The 18,331-nt window shown below is 41.7% G+C and overlaps 1 protein-coding gene and 1 pseudogene across 2 annotated transcripts in view; both read right to left on the bottom strand.

Moving 5' to 3' along the window:
* Positions 1 to 8,905: 8,905 nt before the first annotated feature.
* Positions 8,906 to 10,618, bottom strand: LOC148981328 (uncharacterized; annotated as a pseudogene).
* Positions 10,619 to 10,929: 311 nt separating this feature from the next.
* Positions 10,930 to 18,331, bottom strand: part of LOC120469721 (adhesion G protein-coupled receptor E4) — a 34,681-nt gene continuing 27,279 nt past the window's right edge. Inside the window, exons 26-30 of one of the 2 annotated variants that reach the window (XM_089130836.1) lie at positions 13,436 to 13,668; positions 13,288 to 13,354; positions 13,101 to 13,192; positions 12,861 to 13,023; positions 10,930 to 11,741 (exon numbers count right to left, since the gene is read on the bottom strand). In XM_089130836.1, coding sequence (XP_088986962.1) covers positions 11,634 to 11,741; positions 12,861 to 13,023; positions 13,101 to 13,192; positions 13,288 to 13,354; positions 13,436 to 13,668 — 663 coding nt within the window. In that variant the 3' untranslated portion in view covers positions 10,930 to 11,633. Of the gene's footprint in view, positions 11,742 to 12,860; positions 13,024 to 13,100; positions 13,193 to 13,287; positions 13,355 to 13,431; positions 13,669 to 18,331 lie in introns of those variants that run through there. The other variant, XM_089130837.1, reaches the window with a different exon arrangement.

The following is an 18,331-nucleotide window of genomic DNA, read 5'->3' as shown; positions in this document are numbered from 1 at the left end:
TAGTTTTTATTTTGTTTTAGTGGTTCTTGTTGCTTTTGTGCAACCGATATATGACAATTTACTAGTTTTGAGATGTTCAGTAGATTTATATTTTGCGAGAGTCCCGCGAATCGTTTTATTCTCCCGGAAACAGCACACACACAAGTGCGTTAACGTCTGCGCCCGCACTCGGCCATCAGATACCGGGATACCGCGCCTCATTCTTTCTGTTGAGTTGGGTCCCGCTGGAGTGCAGGTCTTTCGTCTACATGTGCATACATAACTTTTAAAAACTAGCTATTTAAATGCACTGATTGAAAGCTTCGTTGACAGATTTAAGTTGAAGTTATAAATGAAAGTCCATTATTGTTGCCGAATGGGGCAATACATTACATCTGCATTGTTAGCAATTATCTTATTACCTAGCATACAAGCTGTAATAGCTGAAAAAAGAAGGTATAACTGCAACAGCAACAACTCCAAAAACTGACTGGAATTAAAGGGTTAGTTCACCCAAAAATGAAAATTAAGTCATTAATTACTCACCCCCATGCTGTACCAACCCCGTAAGACCTTCGTTCGTCTTCGGAACACAAATGAAGATATTTTTGATTAAATTTGAAAGCTGTATAACTACCACATTGGCTCCTAAGGGACTGCCTCTTGACGGCCCAGAAAGTCAATGAAGAAAATGTTTAAATATCCCAAGTGACTACCGTGGCTCAACTATAAGTTTATCAAGCGATGCGAATACTTTTTGTGCGAAAAAACAAACAAAAATAACGAGTTTATTCGACTATTCCTTTTCTTCCTTGTAGGCCAGAAACGAGACTTCCTTATATTTCCACGACGCATGCGCGAGAATTGCGATCTGAAGTAGTGTAAGGAGATCGCAGTTCTCGCGCATGCGTCGTGGAAATCTATTTCTGGCAAGCTGCGTTAAAGCATTTGTAAAAAAGACTATAAAGATCCATGATTTTGGTATCAGGTATACTTATATGTAAAGAAGATATAGGCATTCTAGAAACGGGTTAATTGACAGCATTTTGTATGAAAACAACATGAATTGTGTTAATGGTATGGTCACAAAAGACAAATGTTGTGCCAGTTTTGAAAATGTGATTACAGATTGGACAAAAGGATGTTAGCAATTGAAAAAAACTGTAAGTGAAATTACTGAACTTTAATATAAGGTGTTGATAAATGATCATTCTAGAAGAAATTTTCAAATGGCACTTAGAGGCTTTTACATCTGACCTCTTAATTTAATGTTTTATATTTCACTCAACGTATTGTATCATGTTACAACTATTATTAGCAGGACACACATTAGCCAAATGAACGGTACATTGAAATGTAAAATAAAGTTAATTTACCTGTTGGTCGGGAATCAGCATACATCAGGGGTGCCCAATCCTGCTCCTGGCGATCGACTGTCCTGCACAGTTCATCTCCAACCCTAATCAAACACACCTGAATGTGATCCTAAAGACCTTAATTGGCTACTTCAGGTGTGTTTGATTAGGGTTTGAGATGAACTGTGCAGGACAGTCGATCGCCAGGAGCAGGATTGGGCACCCCTGGCATACATGTTTGGATCCGGTGTAGAAGCCTTCTTCTCCTATGGTTCCTTATTCCTCCGATAAGACAGTGGTGTTGAGTTGTGATCAACTTTAGCAGACAAACTGCGAAAATCGCAACTGCGGCCAGCGCCATTACACATCTGATCACAACGGAAGTGATGTGGGCAAAACTGTCCTAATTCTGCTCTTCACAGCTTCGGCCCTTGCACACTTACTCCGCTAAGTGCACTTTGAAGAAGGCCTTAGGGCTTAGTGTGAGAATTGGGACAGGGCCGGAGTGTCCTTAGAAGGCTGGTTAGGCTGGGTCCTTCGAAGGACGCCGCCTTCACATTGGGACACAGCTACAGGCTTCCTGCTTCACCAACCGAGGATAAAAGGGCTATTCAGAGAGGTTTCAAGTGCGCTGGTTTTCTTGGAATAGTTTTGGGCACAAGCTTGCTCGGGGACGTTGGGTGTGCAGGCCGCCCATTGAAGTCTGCTGGATCAGAGTTCGTCTGTGGGAATCTGCTGGACTGATTTATCGATGGAATCTGCGATGTGAATGGAGAAGGAAAGATAAGTGAATTGATTTCATCTTATGAGTATTTGAACGACATGAAGAGACTGTAGTGAATGAAAATCTGACTGTTGGGGATGCTATGTGTTGAGGAGAACGGAAGATTGACTATCCCCCACGAGAGTGTAGTTAATGGATTTTGGCCTCGGATCAGCCCTATAGTGAATTGCAGTGGTTTTGCCTTATTTCTATACCTTGATTCATGGCTGTGGATTTGAAGTGAACGCGAGTGTGGTGTGCTTTTGCTGAGAAGTGGCCTCAACCCCTGCTTACTTGTTTTGTGAAAAGCTGTTAACTCTGCTCTCCATTTGAAGCCCAGAGTGATACTGCTGAGCTAGAAAGTATCCTGTACTGAGAAGAATCCTTAAGTTCCTGCTTAAAGGACAACTCCGGCGCTAAATGAACCTTAAGTCTAATTACACATTGTTACCTAGTCAACCGTTATCTGAGATTTGTTTTCATGATTGCCGAATGTAAATAGTTTTATCTCTAAAAACAGTTTAGCCTATAACGCTAGTATAATGCTAGTATATAAGGCATAGAGTAATGACAAATAAAAATCGCTTGTTATTACCACTAAAAAGGCTCAAAATAGCCACACACTAACACGACAGCATAATAAGGGTCTCTACATTCAAACCGAAGCATTGAGAACTTTGTCAGTGTCCATACAGTTTAATAAGCAGATATTTTATACACACAGTCAACTTCGCGAATACAGGAAGAAGCCATCTTGGAAAAATAGTCTCGACCAGTCGATCTATGAACGCCGATCCAAGTGCGCTGGTGAGATGTGAATAAGGTGATAAGGTGAGCGCGAACAGTAGGCTACGTGTACATATTGAAGAGAAGTAAACGGTTTGTGTTTGTGTTTCTTCTGGAAACAACGGACCATATGAGATTCTGCACAGTTCAGCGCACTTGGATCGGCGCTCGTAGATCGACTGATAGGGACTATTTTTCAAAGATGGCTTCTTCCTGTATTCGCGAAGTTGACTGTGTCTATAAAATATCTTCTTATTAAACTGTATGGACACTGACAAAGTTCTCAATGCTTCGGTTTGAATGTAGGGACCCTTGTTATGCTGTCGTGTTGGTGTGGGGCTATTTTGAGCCTTGTTAGTGGTAATAACAAGCGATTTTTATTATATATACTATATACTATATACTAGCATTATACTAGCGTTATAGGCTAAACTTTTTTAAGAGATAAAACTATTTACATTCGGCAATCATGAAAACAAATCTCAGATAACGGTTGACTAGGTAGCAATGTGTAATTAGACCAAAGGTTCATTTTGCGCCGGAGTTGTCCTTTAATGCCTGAGTCTGAAAGTATGCAGCTTTGCTGGTGAAGTAAGCTTTTAAACCGCTGTCTCACTATTGTGCACTGATGAAAGTATCCTGCGTGTGTTTAATTACCGTCTTTCCCGTGCAAGGTGGATGGTGGAGTGCACATTTGGGATACTTGCTGCCCAATGGAGACTCTACCACAGAGTGCTTGGTGTCTCACCAAAAGTGGCAGATGCCGTGGTGAAGGCTACTTGCATCCTTCACAATTTTCTATGCTATGAGGATGCTAATGAAGAGGAAGGAATTTGTGCCCCCCTGCCATCAGAGCCACAGTTTGCCATGCAGCCCATCCAGCAAGCAGGCAGCAACAATGCCTCTAGGGAAGGACTGGAGATAAGGCAAAGGTACACCAACTACTTTTCCTCTCCAGCGGATGAAGTTGCATGGCAGCATTCTGTCATCTAATGCCTCTTAATTACTCTCACCACCATCAGGACCACTCCCATCAGTACCATCCAATACCATCACCAATCAAAAAAGGCTCTTTTAAAGGAACACTCCGATTTTTTGGGACTTTAGCCTATTCACCTTACCCCCCAGAGTTAGATAAGTCCATACATACCTTTTTCATCTCCGCGCGTGCTATAAGTCTGTTTGACGCACCCACCGCTAGCCTAGCTTAGCACAAAGACTGGATGTGAATGGTTGCAGCTTTCATACTAATCCAAATGAGTGACAAAATAACGCAAACGTTTTCCTATTTACATGTTGTGGTTTGTATAGTCACAGAGTGTGCAAATATCAAGGCCATATGAGACACAGACATCTTTTAACCGTATAAATAATTCTGAAGGCGAAGCACTGCTACTTGGGCAGAGTGATAACAATCACCTGAGACGCACCGTGACGAGAAGCAGAGAGTTCGCTTCGCTCAGCGTTGGAATAAAGAGTCAGCAATTACTAACGTTAGATAGAAAAGCATAGTTTATCATGGGTGTTTGCTTTATTGTATGAGCTGTGACAATAAACAGGGGAGACCAGGTAATACAGTACCATGTTTCATTGATTTCCAACCAAAAACGCACCCAGATTTATAAATATCACATGAATAAATATTTATTATTACAGGAATCAATATGTTTTAAATGCAATTTATTAGCTGAACCAAATGTATTCAACAGTATATAATATACAGTATTGCATTACTATAGGATAGAATAAGGGGAAAGTAATAGCACAAATTGTTTTTGCACAATGAACTCACAGCCTATCGTACCCTTTTGCACGCTCAAGTTCGTTATTTCCATGGTTATGTCAAATTTAGGCTACTAGGCGCGCCGCGCAGGGTGCAAGTTCAACACGGTGAACGCGCTAGTTTTTTTTCCAACCGCATCAAGATAAAAACATATTCATACCCTAATCATATAATAGTGTCACTAACGTTACATTAGATCTGGCTTATGGCATTGTTACAGTAGGTCATCTAAAAACATAACGGAACACTTACCTCAGCCGCAGGTGATCCACTTGTCCTGTCTGTGCTATAGATGGGATAGCCGTATCCTTCAGCACATTATGGTCCGTGTGGCAAATTCCATTTTTTCAAAATAGTCGTCCATTGAAATGTACCGAGCAAACATAATGTCCCTTGATAATCTATTTAGGTGTGTTTGGATAAATATCCAGAGTAAGTTAGCCATTTCTTCATCCAGTCAGCATTTTTAGTTGGAATTCTGTGAAACATGGTATTACCTCCCCTGTTTACTGTCGCAGCTATTTATAATAGAGCGAAAACCCATGACTAAACTACGCTTTTACTATTTATAAATTGCTGACTCTGTTACCCAAACACTGAGCGAACTCTCCACTCCTCACCACGGCGTGTCTCAGGTGATGCGGTTATTACTCCGTCAAAGTAGCAGTGCTTCGCCTTCAGAGAATAGTTCCCAGGTTTTATAAGGTTAAAAGATGTCTGTGTCTCATTTGACTTTGTTATTTGTACATTCTGTGACTATACAAATCACAACATGTAAATAGGAAAACGTTTGCATTGTTTTGCCACTCATTTGGATTAGTATGAAAGCTGCAACCATTCACATCCAGTCTTTGTGCTAAGCTAGGCTAGCGGTGGGTGCGTCAAACAGACTTATACCACGCACGGAGATGAAAAAGGTATGTATGGACTTATCTAACTCTGGGGGGTAAGGTGAATAGGCTAAAGTCCCAAAAAGTCGGAGTGTTCCTTTAAGAGCCACCCATAACCTTAGAAAATGAGCATATTTCCTTTTACTAACAAGCTACACATAATATACACATAAAATATTTAAAGAGTTCAGATGCAAAAGCCTCTAAATGCCATTTGAAATTTTCTTCTTTAATGGCGAATTTTATCAAACTTGTATATTTAAGTTCAGTAATTTCAATTAAATGGCAATGATAATTACCTATTAATTGTTATTTAAGTGAAATTACTGAACTTAAATATACAAGTTTGATAAAAAGCATAATTAAAGAAGAAAATTTCAAATGGCATTTAGAGGCTTTTGCATCTGAACTCTTCATTTAGTCTAAATCAAAAGAGTAAAATGAATGACTGGAAAAGATGGAAAAGATTATTAATACTTTTAATAATTATTTTAATGATCACTTTTCATAGAGTGAAAGAGTGGTGGCACATTAGGGGGGTCAGGAGATCCCTGCTGTGAGGTATTGGCCTGGGTTTGGGTCAGGGACTGTGTGCTCTCATCTGATGTCTGTGGGGAGACAAATCAGAAAATGTAATTTAAAAAAAAAAGTTTTATATATATATATATATATATATATATATATATATATATATATATATATAACTATTGCCTTTCATTTAACATGTAAATCTTACATTTCTATTCTTTAAACAGATAGAGCAGCACTTAATACACAATTAAAACAGATGTAGCAGCACTTTAACATTGAGGTTGACGTATTCTACACTACCTCTACTGGTGTTACCATAGACTCAAGGAGAGCCACTACATTAAATCTTCATCACAAGATATAGTTAAATTGCTAGAGGTGTCTCTGTTTGTGATGTATGGCTCCAGGATGTTGAGGATGGACATACAGTATATTTCCACCTGCGACTGCCTCCTGGAGTCCCTGAACCTGACTTCTTTCTCTTCATTTTTCTCTCATTTGAAAGTGTCCCTCAGGTATTTCCACTTTTTATGACATTGTTCAACTAAAATTCATATAAACGAAATGATTAGAGATTTTACAAAACAACTTTAAAACAATTCTGATAACCAGGCATTATAGAAGTGTATCTAAAAAAGATTTGCCCTAATGTAGCCTATATATTAGGCTATACTTTGCAGCGATACTTTGCAATATTTCAAAGACGTTCACACGAAAAGGACCGGTGAAACATGGTATCTTATATATAAGATATATATATATAAGATATATAGATAAGTTGTATTTCACATATATATATATATATATATATATATATATATATATATATATAAGAAATACGACAAGAAAAAATAGGGGTAGGTTTTTTGTGTTTTTCTTTTTTGTTTTGTTTTGTAAATAATTTTCTTCTTTAAAACAAAAATATGTATTGTATTCTTATTTTTCATCACTTTAAGGGCTTTTATAAAATACATAAACTGATTAACAAATAAAATACACAAAACCTTGGTTTCACCTTCAAGTACAAATAGGTATAAGATTTACCCAGTGGAAATTATCAAGCGTGAAGAGATGAGTCCTACCTTGACAGGACCTGAAAAGATGGCCGCCACGATGCCCGTCCGCAAAACGCCACTAAGACAGAGTTGTCAATGTCAGGAATAAATCAAAGCATCAGTTTAAGGAGTACCGATATAATCTTGTGATTTTTATACATGTATATCGTAAATATGATGATGTGTATGCTTTTAAAAAACGCTTTAAAAAAAAAATCGCGCACAGACAGTGCAATGTCTACCTATCAGGTGGAGGATGGGAGAGTAAAAATATGTGCATGAATTAGGAAAAACAGCAACATCCAGATGCAGTGGAAATGGCCCTTTTTTTCTTTTTTATATAGCAAATATGTTTGAAATATCATTAAATATAGAAAGTTGATTATAAATTTGTGTGAATTAATTATACTTTAGTTACATTTATTTTAATTCCATTACTTAATTCTTGAGTCTTATCTCACTGACCGTTCCCAACATGTCAGAGTTCAATCATCTAAATTGGCGGCCTTGAGTCTGTCCACCGATCTTCCTCAGGGATCTAATTTAGGGCCTCTGTTATTCTCCATTTATATAAATGACCTCCCACTTGCTTGTCCTGATGTTTTTGTACAGATGGATGCTGATGACACCATAATCTATGCACACGGTAGGAATATCGCTCAGGTGGTTGAGAAGCTCAATAACTCCATGGATAGCATCACAGCTTGGTTGAAACACTCCTGCCTGCAGCTGAATATATCAAAAACAGTAGCAATGTTTTTTACTAAGTCCCACAAAAACTTAAGTGTTGAGCCAGATATTTTTGTTTCTGGGGAAAAATTGCAGATTGTGTCAGAATACAAATATTTAATTGATTCAAAGTTATCATTCTCATCACATGTAAAAATGGTCTGTAATCGAATTAAATATAGTCTCAGTAACTTTAGACACATTCGTCATCAAATGTCCACACAGGCAGCAAAAATGTACATGCATTCTATGATTTTCTCACACATCACTTACTGTTTACCCGTTTGGGCACAAGCTAGTAGTACATCTTTGAAACCTCTGCAATCACTCTACAAACGAACTGTTAAAACTCTGGATAAGAAACCACATATTTCTCATCACTGTCCAATATTACAAAAATATAGATTGCTCAGTTGGTATAATATGGCTAAATACTCAAATCTATGTCTTATTTATAAAATTATTCATGGTTTATCTTCCCCTCCCCTCCAACAGTTTGTCAATACCCGAACAGCTGATTACTGCAGGACCAGAGGTTCAGCTAGGGGAGATTGTATCATTCCCTTTAGGAAAAGTGTATCTGTTGAAGCTGGTGCTGAGTGGAATCTCACCCCCATAACTATCAGAAATATAAACGTGTATAGTTCATTTAAAATTCAGTTAAGGAAATGGCTTATTGATCATCAGAGCTGCCAACATTAACCTATTTCTACACATGCTCTTGATGCACACTGTTGACTTTTTAACTTATGTGTTTGTCATGTTTTTACGTGATGTTTGTCCGATTGTTGTTTTGATGTGTTTAGGTTACATATTCTAACATAAATATTTTACTGAATGTATTTTAATTTTTTTTAGTGCTATGTACTATGTAATCTTTTTTTAGGGTGACTCTTACCAACTGTCTAGGGACTGCAGATGAAAAATAGCCTTTAGGCTAATTCTGGCATATTGACAGAAATGTTTATGAATATGAACTGTCCTTGTACTAAGTGTCAGAGTACATGGTATAAAGCACACGAAGACAAGGAATATTACTAAGAGATGGACTTTAATAACAATATTCTGGAAACAGGGAATAAATGCAGGAGTAAAACACACACTAACATTATCATGAACCGACAGACACTAAGGGGGCTTTTACACTGGGATCATTTGCTGCGGTACGAGCCCGTGCGCGTTTGTTCCCGGCGCCCCTTCCGCAGCGTTGGTCTGGTTTCACACTCAACTTGATTCTATCGAACCCTGGTGCGTTTGCGTGCATCTTACGTCATCACAAACGTGCAATGGCGCATGACAGAAAACAGAACGCGGGTCAATATTGTGTTTTATTAATTTGCTGTTATTATGCGCAGTTGAGTGAAAAATACAGGTTTGCTGTGCATGTGTCACATAAGGTGGGCTTCTGCTGCTTGCAAATGGACTCTTTTGAGGAGACAGTGGATTTACAAATGTGTTGCTCTGATTCCACGTGCAATGCACAAATACACTGCAGGCTCACTCTTGCTTGTATCCAAGGTAAATCATCAACACTATCATCCCTAACTTGTTTTATTTAACTAAATATATTATAATCAACACTTTACTTCCTGAACAGGTGCGCACCCGAGTCCGTGCTGCTTTCACATTCACACGAACCGTGCCACGGTTTGGGAGCAACCGAACTCAGACCTACCTCCACCAGGTAGTCTCGGGTTCGGTACCCCAGTGCGCACCCGGGTCCCATGACAGCGTTCACATTAGCTAATTTTTCAGGTGAACCGTGCCACGTTCCGAACTAAACTGCCAGTGTGAAAGCCCCCTAAGGGAGAACTGAAAGCTTATAAGCATGGCTGAACAAAGGGAACTAATAAGTTGATTAACAAGACACAGGTGAATGAATTGACTAAAAAAACTAAGGAAAACTAGCACAGGACAGAACCAAATACACAATGAAAGGAGTAGGTTCAGAGGAGGAATACGCCTCCTCCCAAAAAGGTGTGTCCTCGCACCGTATCTAGTGCAATGTGCTGCTGATGGTACTGGAGGCCATGGTGCAGCTGTGGCGATGGGAGTCTGAGATGTAGCTGGGAAACCAGAGGACAGAGGCTGAACCGGTGGGACCAAGGACGAAGGCAGAGCCGGGGGGAAGGGTTATCCAGACAGAGCCAGCGATGCAGCGATGGGCACAGATGCTCGAGGTGGAGACGGGATCCTCTGTGTTAGATGGAGCTGATGGCCTGAAGACATTTGGCATCTCCACCTGTCATGTGGGAGATGCAGAAGGGCTGAAGGCCAGGAGTGATGGTGGGGCTGAGGAACAGGCTGAAAAAGCCTGTTCCGGCGGGAGAGGGAGGCTGTGTGGGCATTCGGGGGACACCGGAGATGCAGGGGGGCGCTGGAGATACAAGGAACTCTGTAAATAAAGGGCTGCTGGAGATACAAGGGATAGGGAATCACCTCTCCAAAAAAGATCTATCAAGTCTACCTTAAACAAGTCCTTAAGCTCATCAGAACATTTACCAGAGTTCAACATACACATTTCCATAGCAGTAGGGTTGTGGGTGGGGCTATCCTCCCAGCCCTTGAACTCCACAATCACTCTCTCAGTGACGTACAGTGTTGCTGGTTCGAGCATCTGGTCAGACTGTTGGTGGTCCAGGCTCCGAGGCAATGAAGCACTCTGTCCTTATCCTCGGTACGGGCTCATCTCTTGCGGGTGGCCAGTCTCTAATTTCTGCGGTGGCCTCAAACAACATCTCTGTCATGTCGTTCACTGGTGGTGGTGGTTGGCTGGTCTCTGGCGTTATGTTCGGAGTTGGGCTGATGAAGATACGGTATTGGTCGGTTCTGCTGTCACGGTACGTGGTATGAAACACATGAAGATGAGGAATAATACTAGGAGATAGACTTTGATAACAATATTGTATGATAGTGTTACCTTACATATTGTGTAATGACAATATTGTTTTAGTGTAATATTGTAAAACACATACTAACGTTCACGAGAACAGACAAACCGACAAACTAACTGAAAACTGACGGCTTATAAGCATGACCAAACAAAGGGAACTAATAATTAACAAGACACAGGTGAATGAAATGACTAATTAAAGAGACTAATGTAACTGTTGACTCTGCGTTGTGTGTGTACAACAAATGGACACCACACTTCTATGGCTGGTCTATAGCTGGCTCTTCATTTTCTCAACAATGAAGAGCTGGACAAATCGAAGAATTAATATCTAGAAACATGCATTCTGTAGCTTCTCTCAAAACTTCATCTTTGTCTCTGTGAGCCACGAGACGTCCTCATCTTAGAATAGCTTAGCCTGAACTGAGAGGCAAAGTTAAGTGTCTCTTAAAGGGGCAGTACACTTCATTACCAAATCGTATATAAACTCAAACTATACCAACCAGTGTGATTAAATCAAAAGACAATACAATGAAATCAAACAATATTTTCAAAATAAAATAATCAGAGTTCATACAATGAAAAAAATATGATTTTGAGTGAAAAGAATAATGCTGATTTTACATTAGTTAAACAAAGGAAAGCTAGGTCACAGGACAAAACCAAACACACAATAAAAGGGGAAACACGGAACATACATGCTACAGGTTGTTGTTTGACATTAAATTGAAATGCACTGTTCAAATTGCTCGAATAAGGAATTTCTCAAGATCTCACTCATTTAAATAACAAGAAAACAAGAGTTGGTGATTTACATTGACATAACCTGGACAACTTGTTTACTGTTTACCCTACTGTTTTTTTTTTAATTATTCTTTATAGGGATTTATGGCCTTTGTCTCATATCTCATCTGGACATTTTTGCTGACTCTGTTTGGAAGGACAGCTCTCCACCAATTCCTGTACTGTTGTCTGACCTGCACAAGAACAGAAAGTCAGTCGAATCGGGTTATTTAACAAGACAAATTATTACTATAATCAAGGGATGGAGTGGCTTGAATTGTTTTGGAACAGATTTTCGTTTGGAAGTGTGCCTATATGGTAGGGGTGTAACGGTACACAAAAATCACGGTTCGGTACGTACCTCGGTTTTAAAGTCACGGTTCGGTACGTTTTCGATACAGAAGAAAGAAAGAAATGCCAGAGAAATTTCCTATTTGTTTAAAGAAAAAATATTTTTAAATAAGTGTAAGTTTTCCTAGATCTTGAAACTTTCAGGTTTATAAATGGGGGTCATCTTTGAAGGATGAACAAATAATGTTTTGGTCATCACATTAAAAATAACATTTAAATATATATTTATTTATATAATATTTGAATTTTGAAGTGCTGGAAAAAGATGTGTGAAGTACTTGAAAGCATTTCACCATTCCAGCCAAACTGGTTCCAGTTAGTGTTACTATATTAAATCCATGGTGAATGTTGCTGGTCTGTGGATGAAGTATTACTAGTTCATTCACGGCACAATGTGTTCTCCTGGTTTCCATGACAGCGCTGTTTGATCTAATGGAGATCTACGGTTAATAACGGAGAAATGTGAATGCATCTCACTAGATCTCGCAGCGATGTTATTACCTCAGTGGTGAATTTAAATGTGTTCTTTACCGGATCTCTTAGCGCTGTGTAGTAACAGTGTTGCTTGATCGAGATCGGCTCGCGCTGCACAGATGTTGCTGGTCCGAACTGATAAATGATCTGTGAAGCACATAACGAGTAGCGCAGTTTCGTTCTGCTTTCATTACCCTTGCCATTTGATGTTGCGCAACGTTGTGTTGGCCGCGTCAGCACGAATTTTGCCGGCAGGAAAAATGGTCCAAGCAATCGTTCGGTTTGTATGCGTACCGAACCGGAAGCCTCGAACCAAAACGGTTCAATACGAATACATGTACCGTTACACCCCTACTATATGGCCTAAAATGGCCGTTTGCTGGGTTTTGGAACAGTGCTGTAGTCTCTCAGGTGTGAAAATAAGATGTAACTCATATGAATTGTGTGAACCAAAGAAGATTCTCTGGTAGAGTAACATGATGTCTGACCTCATTATTGAGGACACAATAGACCAAGAAGATGAAGGTTCCCTGCTGGGAGTTCAAGATCAGGAAGAGGATCTCCAGCTCCTTCCTGCCGTTAGTGAAGAAACCCAGAATCCAGGAGCACCCAAGAACCACAAACTGAGCCAGTGTTTTAAATGTCATAGTCCTGCAGAGAAAGAGAAAGAAAAACATTTAATGTGTCTTTATTGACAATTTGTTATTTTAAATCAGATTGTTTGTTACTTGGTTTGTTTCATCTGTGAAACTTCAGGGTTCCGATTTTTCAAAGTCAAGTTCAGACTGATGATGATGTTGATGAAAAGAATCATATTTAACTGCACAGTAAGAGAAAAAAAGGTAATTAGTCATTAATCAGTGTTTTCATTTTCATACAAAGCCATGAGTTAAAAGAAATAAGAAATGTGCTTACGGCAATTATGACCGCAACAGGTCCCAGAAAACTCCAGAAAAAACCTTTATCCATTTTAATCCAGCAGCTGTTTGGAGGAAGATACAGTCAAAAAATATCAATGAACAAACATGGATGAATATCTCTGAGTTACTCAAACTAAACTCACTCTTCGCTTCCGTAGCCTTTAGGATCCACCACAGCAGACACACCCACCACAACCAGACCAACCACATAGCCAATCACACACAGGAATCGACTGCTAAGTACAGCCCTCTTTGAGGACCTGATCTGTGATAGGTTCTTCACACAGATGAAGAGCAGCACAGCTTCAATTAACATCCACACAAAGCCGGAGAGAAAGAGGAAGTGCAGCACTCCTGATATCACGGCACACAACACCTGGAGATCATGAAAGACGGTTATGGGGTGATTCTCCAACTATGGTACTTTTTCTGTCCTTGACAGATATTAAAAAAACTAAAAAACATTTCCACTTTTTTTTTTCACACTTACTACATGTGTAGGGGAACCTATATATTTATAAAAAACCAATGTTCAATTCTGTTGTTTTATATAAAATAGGATGCATTTTATATGCGTTTTTTACTATTTTGCCTCTGTCCCTAGGCCAGACTTTGGGTCTTCAACCTTACCTCACTTCAAATCCAATACTGATATAATTTTAAATTCAAACAGAAAGTATGCATTATAATCAAATTCATTCAAATCTGATAATTTTATACATATTTATTTTCAATTTGACATATTTTAAACTTATTGAACACTTGTCCCTTGGGTTCACTGTCATTTCCACACCTCTGCATTAAATGCAATCCCAGGCTCAGTGTTCTAGATTTGTATACTCAGTAACCAAGTTAGCTGACACGCCAGAGGAACCCACATGGCTGAATGAAAGAATGGTCCCAGCAGAAGTTAATAAATTGGAGATATATCAAGGTAAATATGAGAAATACTGCGAGTATGTTAATTGTATGTCATTTCTGAACCCCTCATAATTCATTCCGACAGAAACATTTCAGGATTTTTACAATTTCATCAGGTGATATTTGAGATTATTTAATGCTAACTCTAAAACTAGCACTAACAGGCTAGTCAAACATGAGATATTAGAGGGAAAGGGGGAAAAATATCATTTCCACAACCGTCATTTCCACATCTGTCTCCATGGAAGTGATAAAGACAGTTGGCTTGTCAAGGACATTGTATGTGCTTTAAAAGCAAAGTAGTTTGCCTATAGTACTAAAAATAGAGTGTATAAACACAAACTTTACATATAATGTCATGAGAATGTTTTAAATTGAGATATTTTATTGTTGTACGAAACGTCACGTGATGTTGGATCCATTAGTGTGAGACCGAAATTGACTGCGAGTGAACCTTGGATAAAAAAATGGGTGATTTTAAATTCAAACAGAAAGAATGAATTATAGCCCAAATATAATATATATACTTTCTTGTATTTCTTTTCAATTTGGCATATTTTAAACATGTTGAACATTGGGTTCACCTGTTCATCTGTGAGGGAACCTTGGCCCATACTGTCACGTGTCTGTCCTGTCTTGTCTTGTATGGGCTCTATGCACGGCGTTATTTCCGGTGAAGCATTAGGGATGCTCGATAACTTCCGCCGATCATAGAGTCCAATGCAATACCGAGAATTTATATTGAATTTTATACTCCATGGTTATACTAATGAAACGTTAGTCACAAAAACAGATAAAACAGACACCCCTCGTTGTGTTTATCCTTCTTTTTAAAATTATATTAAATAAACATAACTATATATAAAATTACATCTAAACGTATGTACGTTTCGTTTCAAAGACGGGAGGACAGTAAATATTGAAGACTCTGCCATAATCCCGTTTTCTCCGGTTTTCCTCCGCTTTAATCTACACAACCGGAAATGGACGAGCATCCTTACGTCAAATGCGGAACTAATGCGTGCATATAGCCCATTACACTTGGGTGTCTTTGTTATGTTGGAGCATGTGCTCTCGTTATTGTTTGATCCCTCCCCCTTGTTACCTGATTAGTGTTTGAGTTCTTCCACCTGTTCCCTCTTGATTTGTTCCCTTTTTAAGTCCCCTCTTGTTTGCAGTCCTTGTCGGATCGTTGTCATATGTTTCCCAGTTATGGTCGTCGTGTTCAGAGTAAGTGTTTGTTCTTCGAGTTCAGTTTTGTTTCATGTCCCATTTATGGTGTTTTCCCCCTTGTGGGTTTTTGCTTTGTGTTTTGTTTTCTTTTGTAAATAAATCATCCTTTTCTGCACTTGAGTCCTCCCTCCACTTTTTGTAACTGTTCCGTGACAGAACGATCCGACCATTTGAGGACTCAGCAGTATGGATGACAAGGATTTTGAGTGGTTGGATTATGATGCTTGCATGGACGACAATGACTTGGATTGCCCGGACTACACTATCGCTACATTTGGATTGACCCAATTCTCCTCTATCTGTGGTGACAGAAGGACTTCGTCAAACCCTGGTTCCAGCGGTGGGTTTTCGAACTTCTCTTCCCCAGCTACGGAGCGGGAGAGGAGAGTTTTTCAGGGGACCCGCCTGGTCATTTTTCGTGGGACCCGGGGAGGTCGTAGAGGAGGAGGAGGTGGTCGAGAAGAGGTTCAACATCACTCTCCATCCTGGCCCCCCTTCGATCCTGGGCCAGTGAGGAACAGCTCAGAGCCAACTTCTCGCGGTCACGGACGGAAAAGGAGGAAACGCCCGTCTGCCCAGCGAGAGACTGTCCACGTCCCGTCTGCCCAGCGAGAGACTGTCCACGTCCCGTCTGCCCAGCGAGAGACTGTCCACGTCCCGTCTGCCCAGCGAGAGACTGTCCACGTCCCGTCTGCCCAGCGAGAGACTGTCCACGTCCCGTCTGCCCAGCGAGAGACTGTCCACGTCCCGTCTGCCCAGCGAGAGACTGTACACGTCCCGTCTGCCCAGCGAGAGACTGTCCACGTCCCACTGGCAGAGCCAGTGCCTGTTCCAGAGCCGGGGGCAGAGCCAGTGCCTGTTCCAGAGCCGGGGGCAGAGCCAGTGCCTGTTCCAGAGCCGGGGGCAGAGCCAGTGCCTGTTCCAGAGTTGGGGGCAGAGCCAGTGCCTGTTCCAGAGCCGGGGGCAGAGCCAGTGCCTGTTCCAGAGTTGGGGGCAGAGCCAGTGCCTGTTCCAGAGCCGGGGGCAGAGCCAGTGCTTGTTCCAGAGCCGGAGCCGGAGGCAGAGCCAGTGCCGGTTCCAGAGCTGGAGCCCCTGTCGGTTCCGGACCCAGTGTTTGCTTCTGTATTTGTATCTGTCCTTGTGACCATTTCTGTTTTAGTGGCTGTTCCTGAACCGGTGTCGGCAGTTCCTGAGTCAGTGGCTGCTGTTCCAGAGCCGGAGGCAGAGCCAGTGCCTGTTCCTGAGCCACTGCCTGTTCCCGAACCGGTGTCTGTTCCCGAGCCGGTGTCTGCTGCCCAAAATGCATCTCCGCCCTGGCCGCCCGAGGGGTCTTCACCGCCCTGGCCGCCCGAGGGGTCTTCACCGCCCTGGCCGCCCGAGGGGTCTTCACCGCTCTGGCCGCCCGAGGGGTCTTCACTGCCCTGGCCGCCCGAGGGTTCTGCTCTGCCCTGGCCGCCCGAGGGTTCTTCACCGCCCTGGACGCCCGAGGGTTCTTCACCGCCCTGGCCGCCCGAGGGTTCTGCTCCGCCCTGGACGCCCGAGGGGTCTTCACTGCCCTGGCCGCCCGAGGGGTCTTCACCGCCCTGGCCGCCCGAAGGGTCTTCACCGCCCTGGCCGCCCGAGGGTTCTGCTCCACCCTGGCCGCCCGAGGGGTCTTCACCGCCCTGGCCGCCCGAGGGGTCTGCTCCGCCCTGGCCGCCCGAGGGTTCTGCTTTGCCCTGGCCGCCCGAGGGTTCTGCTCCGCCCTGGCCGCCCGAGGGGTCTGCTTTGCCCTGGCCGCCCGAGGGGTCTGCTTTGCCCTGGCCACCCGAGAGATCTGCTCCGCCCTGGCCGCCCGAGGGTTCTTCACCACACTGGACGCCCGAGGGGTCTGCTCCGCCCTGGCCACCCGAGAGATCTGCTCCGCCCTGGCCGCCCCATGGACTTTGTTTTTCGCCCGGGTCACCCAGGACTAAACGCTTTGTCCCTCCCGTCCCGCCCTTGTCTGTCCCGCCCTGGTCTGTCCCGCCTGAAGGAGCGTCTGGTAGCCGCTCCGTAGGGAGGGGGTAATGTCACGTGTCTGTCCTGTCTTGTATTACACTTGGGTGTCTTTGTTATGTTGGAGCATGTGCTCTCGTTATTGTTTGATCCCTCCCCCTTGTTACCTGATTAGTGTTTGAGTTCTTCCACCTGTTCCCTCTTGATTTGTTCCCTTTTTAAGTCCCCTCTTGTTTGCAGTCCTTGTCGGATCGTTGTCATATGTTTCCCAGTTATGGTCGTCGTGTTCAGAGTAAGTGTTTGTTCTTCGAGTTCAGTTTTGTTTCATGTCCCATTTATGGTGTTTTCCCCCTTGTGGGTTTTTGCTTTGTGTTTTGTTTTCTTTTGTAAATAAATCATCCTTTTCTGCACTTGAGTCCTCCCTCCACTTTTTGTAACTGTTCCGTGACACATACACTGCTCTGGTTCAGGGAGTGGTGAAACATGTCACATTTTCACAGAAATTTTCATTTGGATTTTTTATGAAAACACAAGGATGATTGTGTTTATGATATTGTTTTTGTTTCAAATAATTTGTCACACATGGAAAGAGTTATCTTTTTAGTGCTGTTAGGCCAGTTGTTCATCAATACACTATCCCTGTTTAAAATTAAAATAAGAATAAACTTCAAACTAGAACTTGAGATTCATTTTGTCCTACACATTGAGGTCATGACTCACTTTTGCATTTCCATAATGCATTTATGATTCTACTACAGGTTCTATATCTGAAATGTTATTTTCGCCATAACCCGCCTTTCCCTTGTCATTTCCACAACCACAGATATTTTTTTTTGGTAAAACATTAAAAAAAAATAAAATAAGGTAATGATGGTGGTGGTGTTGATTATTTAGCAGTTAAGGGTGAA

Source organism: Pimephales promelas, chromosome 5, assembly GCF_988280905.1.
Source record: "Pimephales promelas chromosome 5, fPimPro1.hap1.1, whole genome shotgun sequence".
Classification (NCBI taxonomy): Eukaryota; Metazoa; Chordata; class Actinopteri; order Cypriniformes; family Leuciscidae; genus Pimephales; species Pimephales promelas.
Note: the sequence above shows the minus strand (reverse complement) of the source record. Positions and strands in the feature narration are given on the sequence as shown.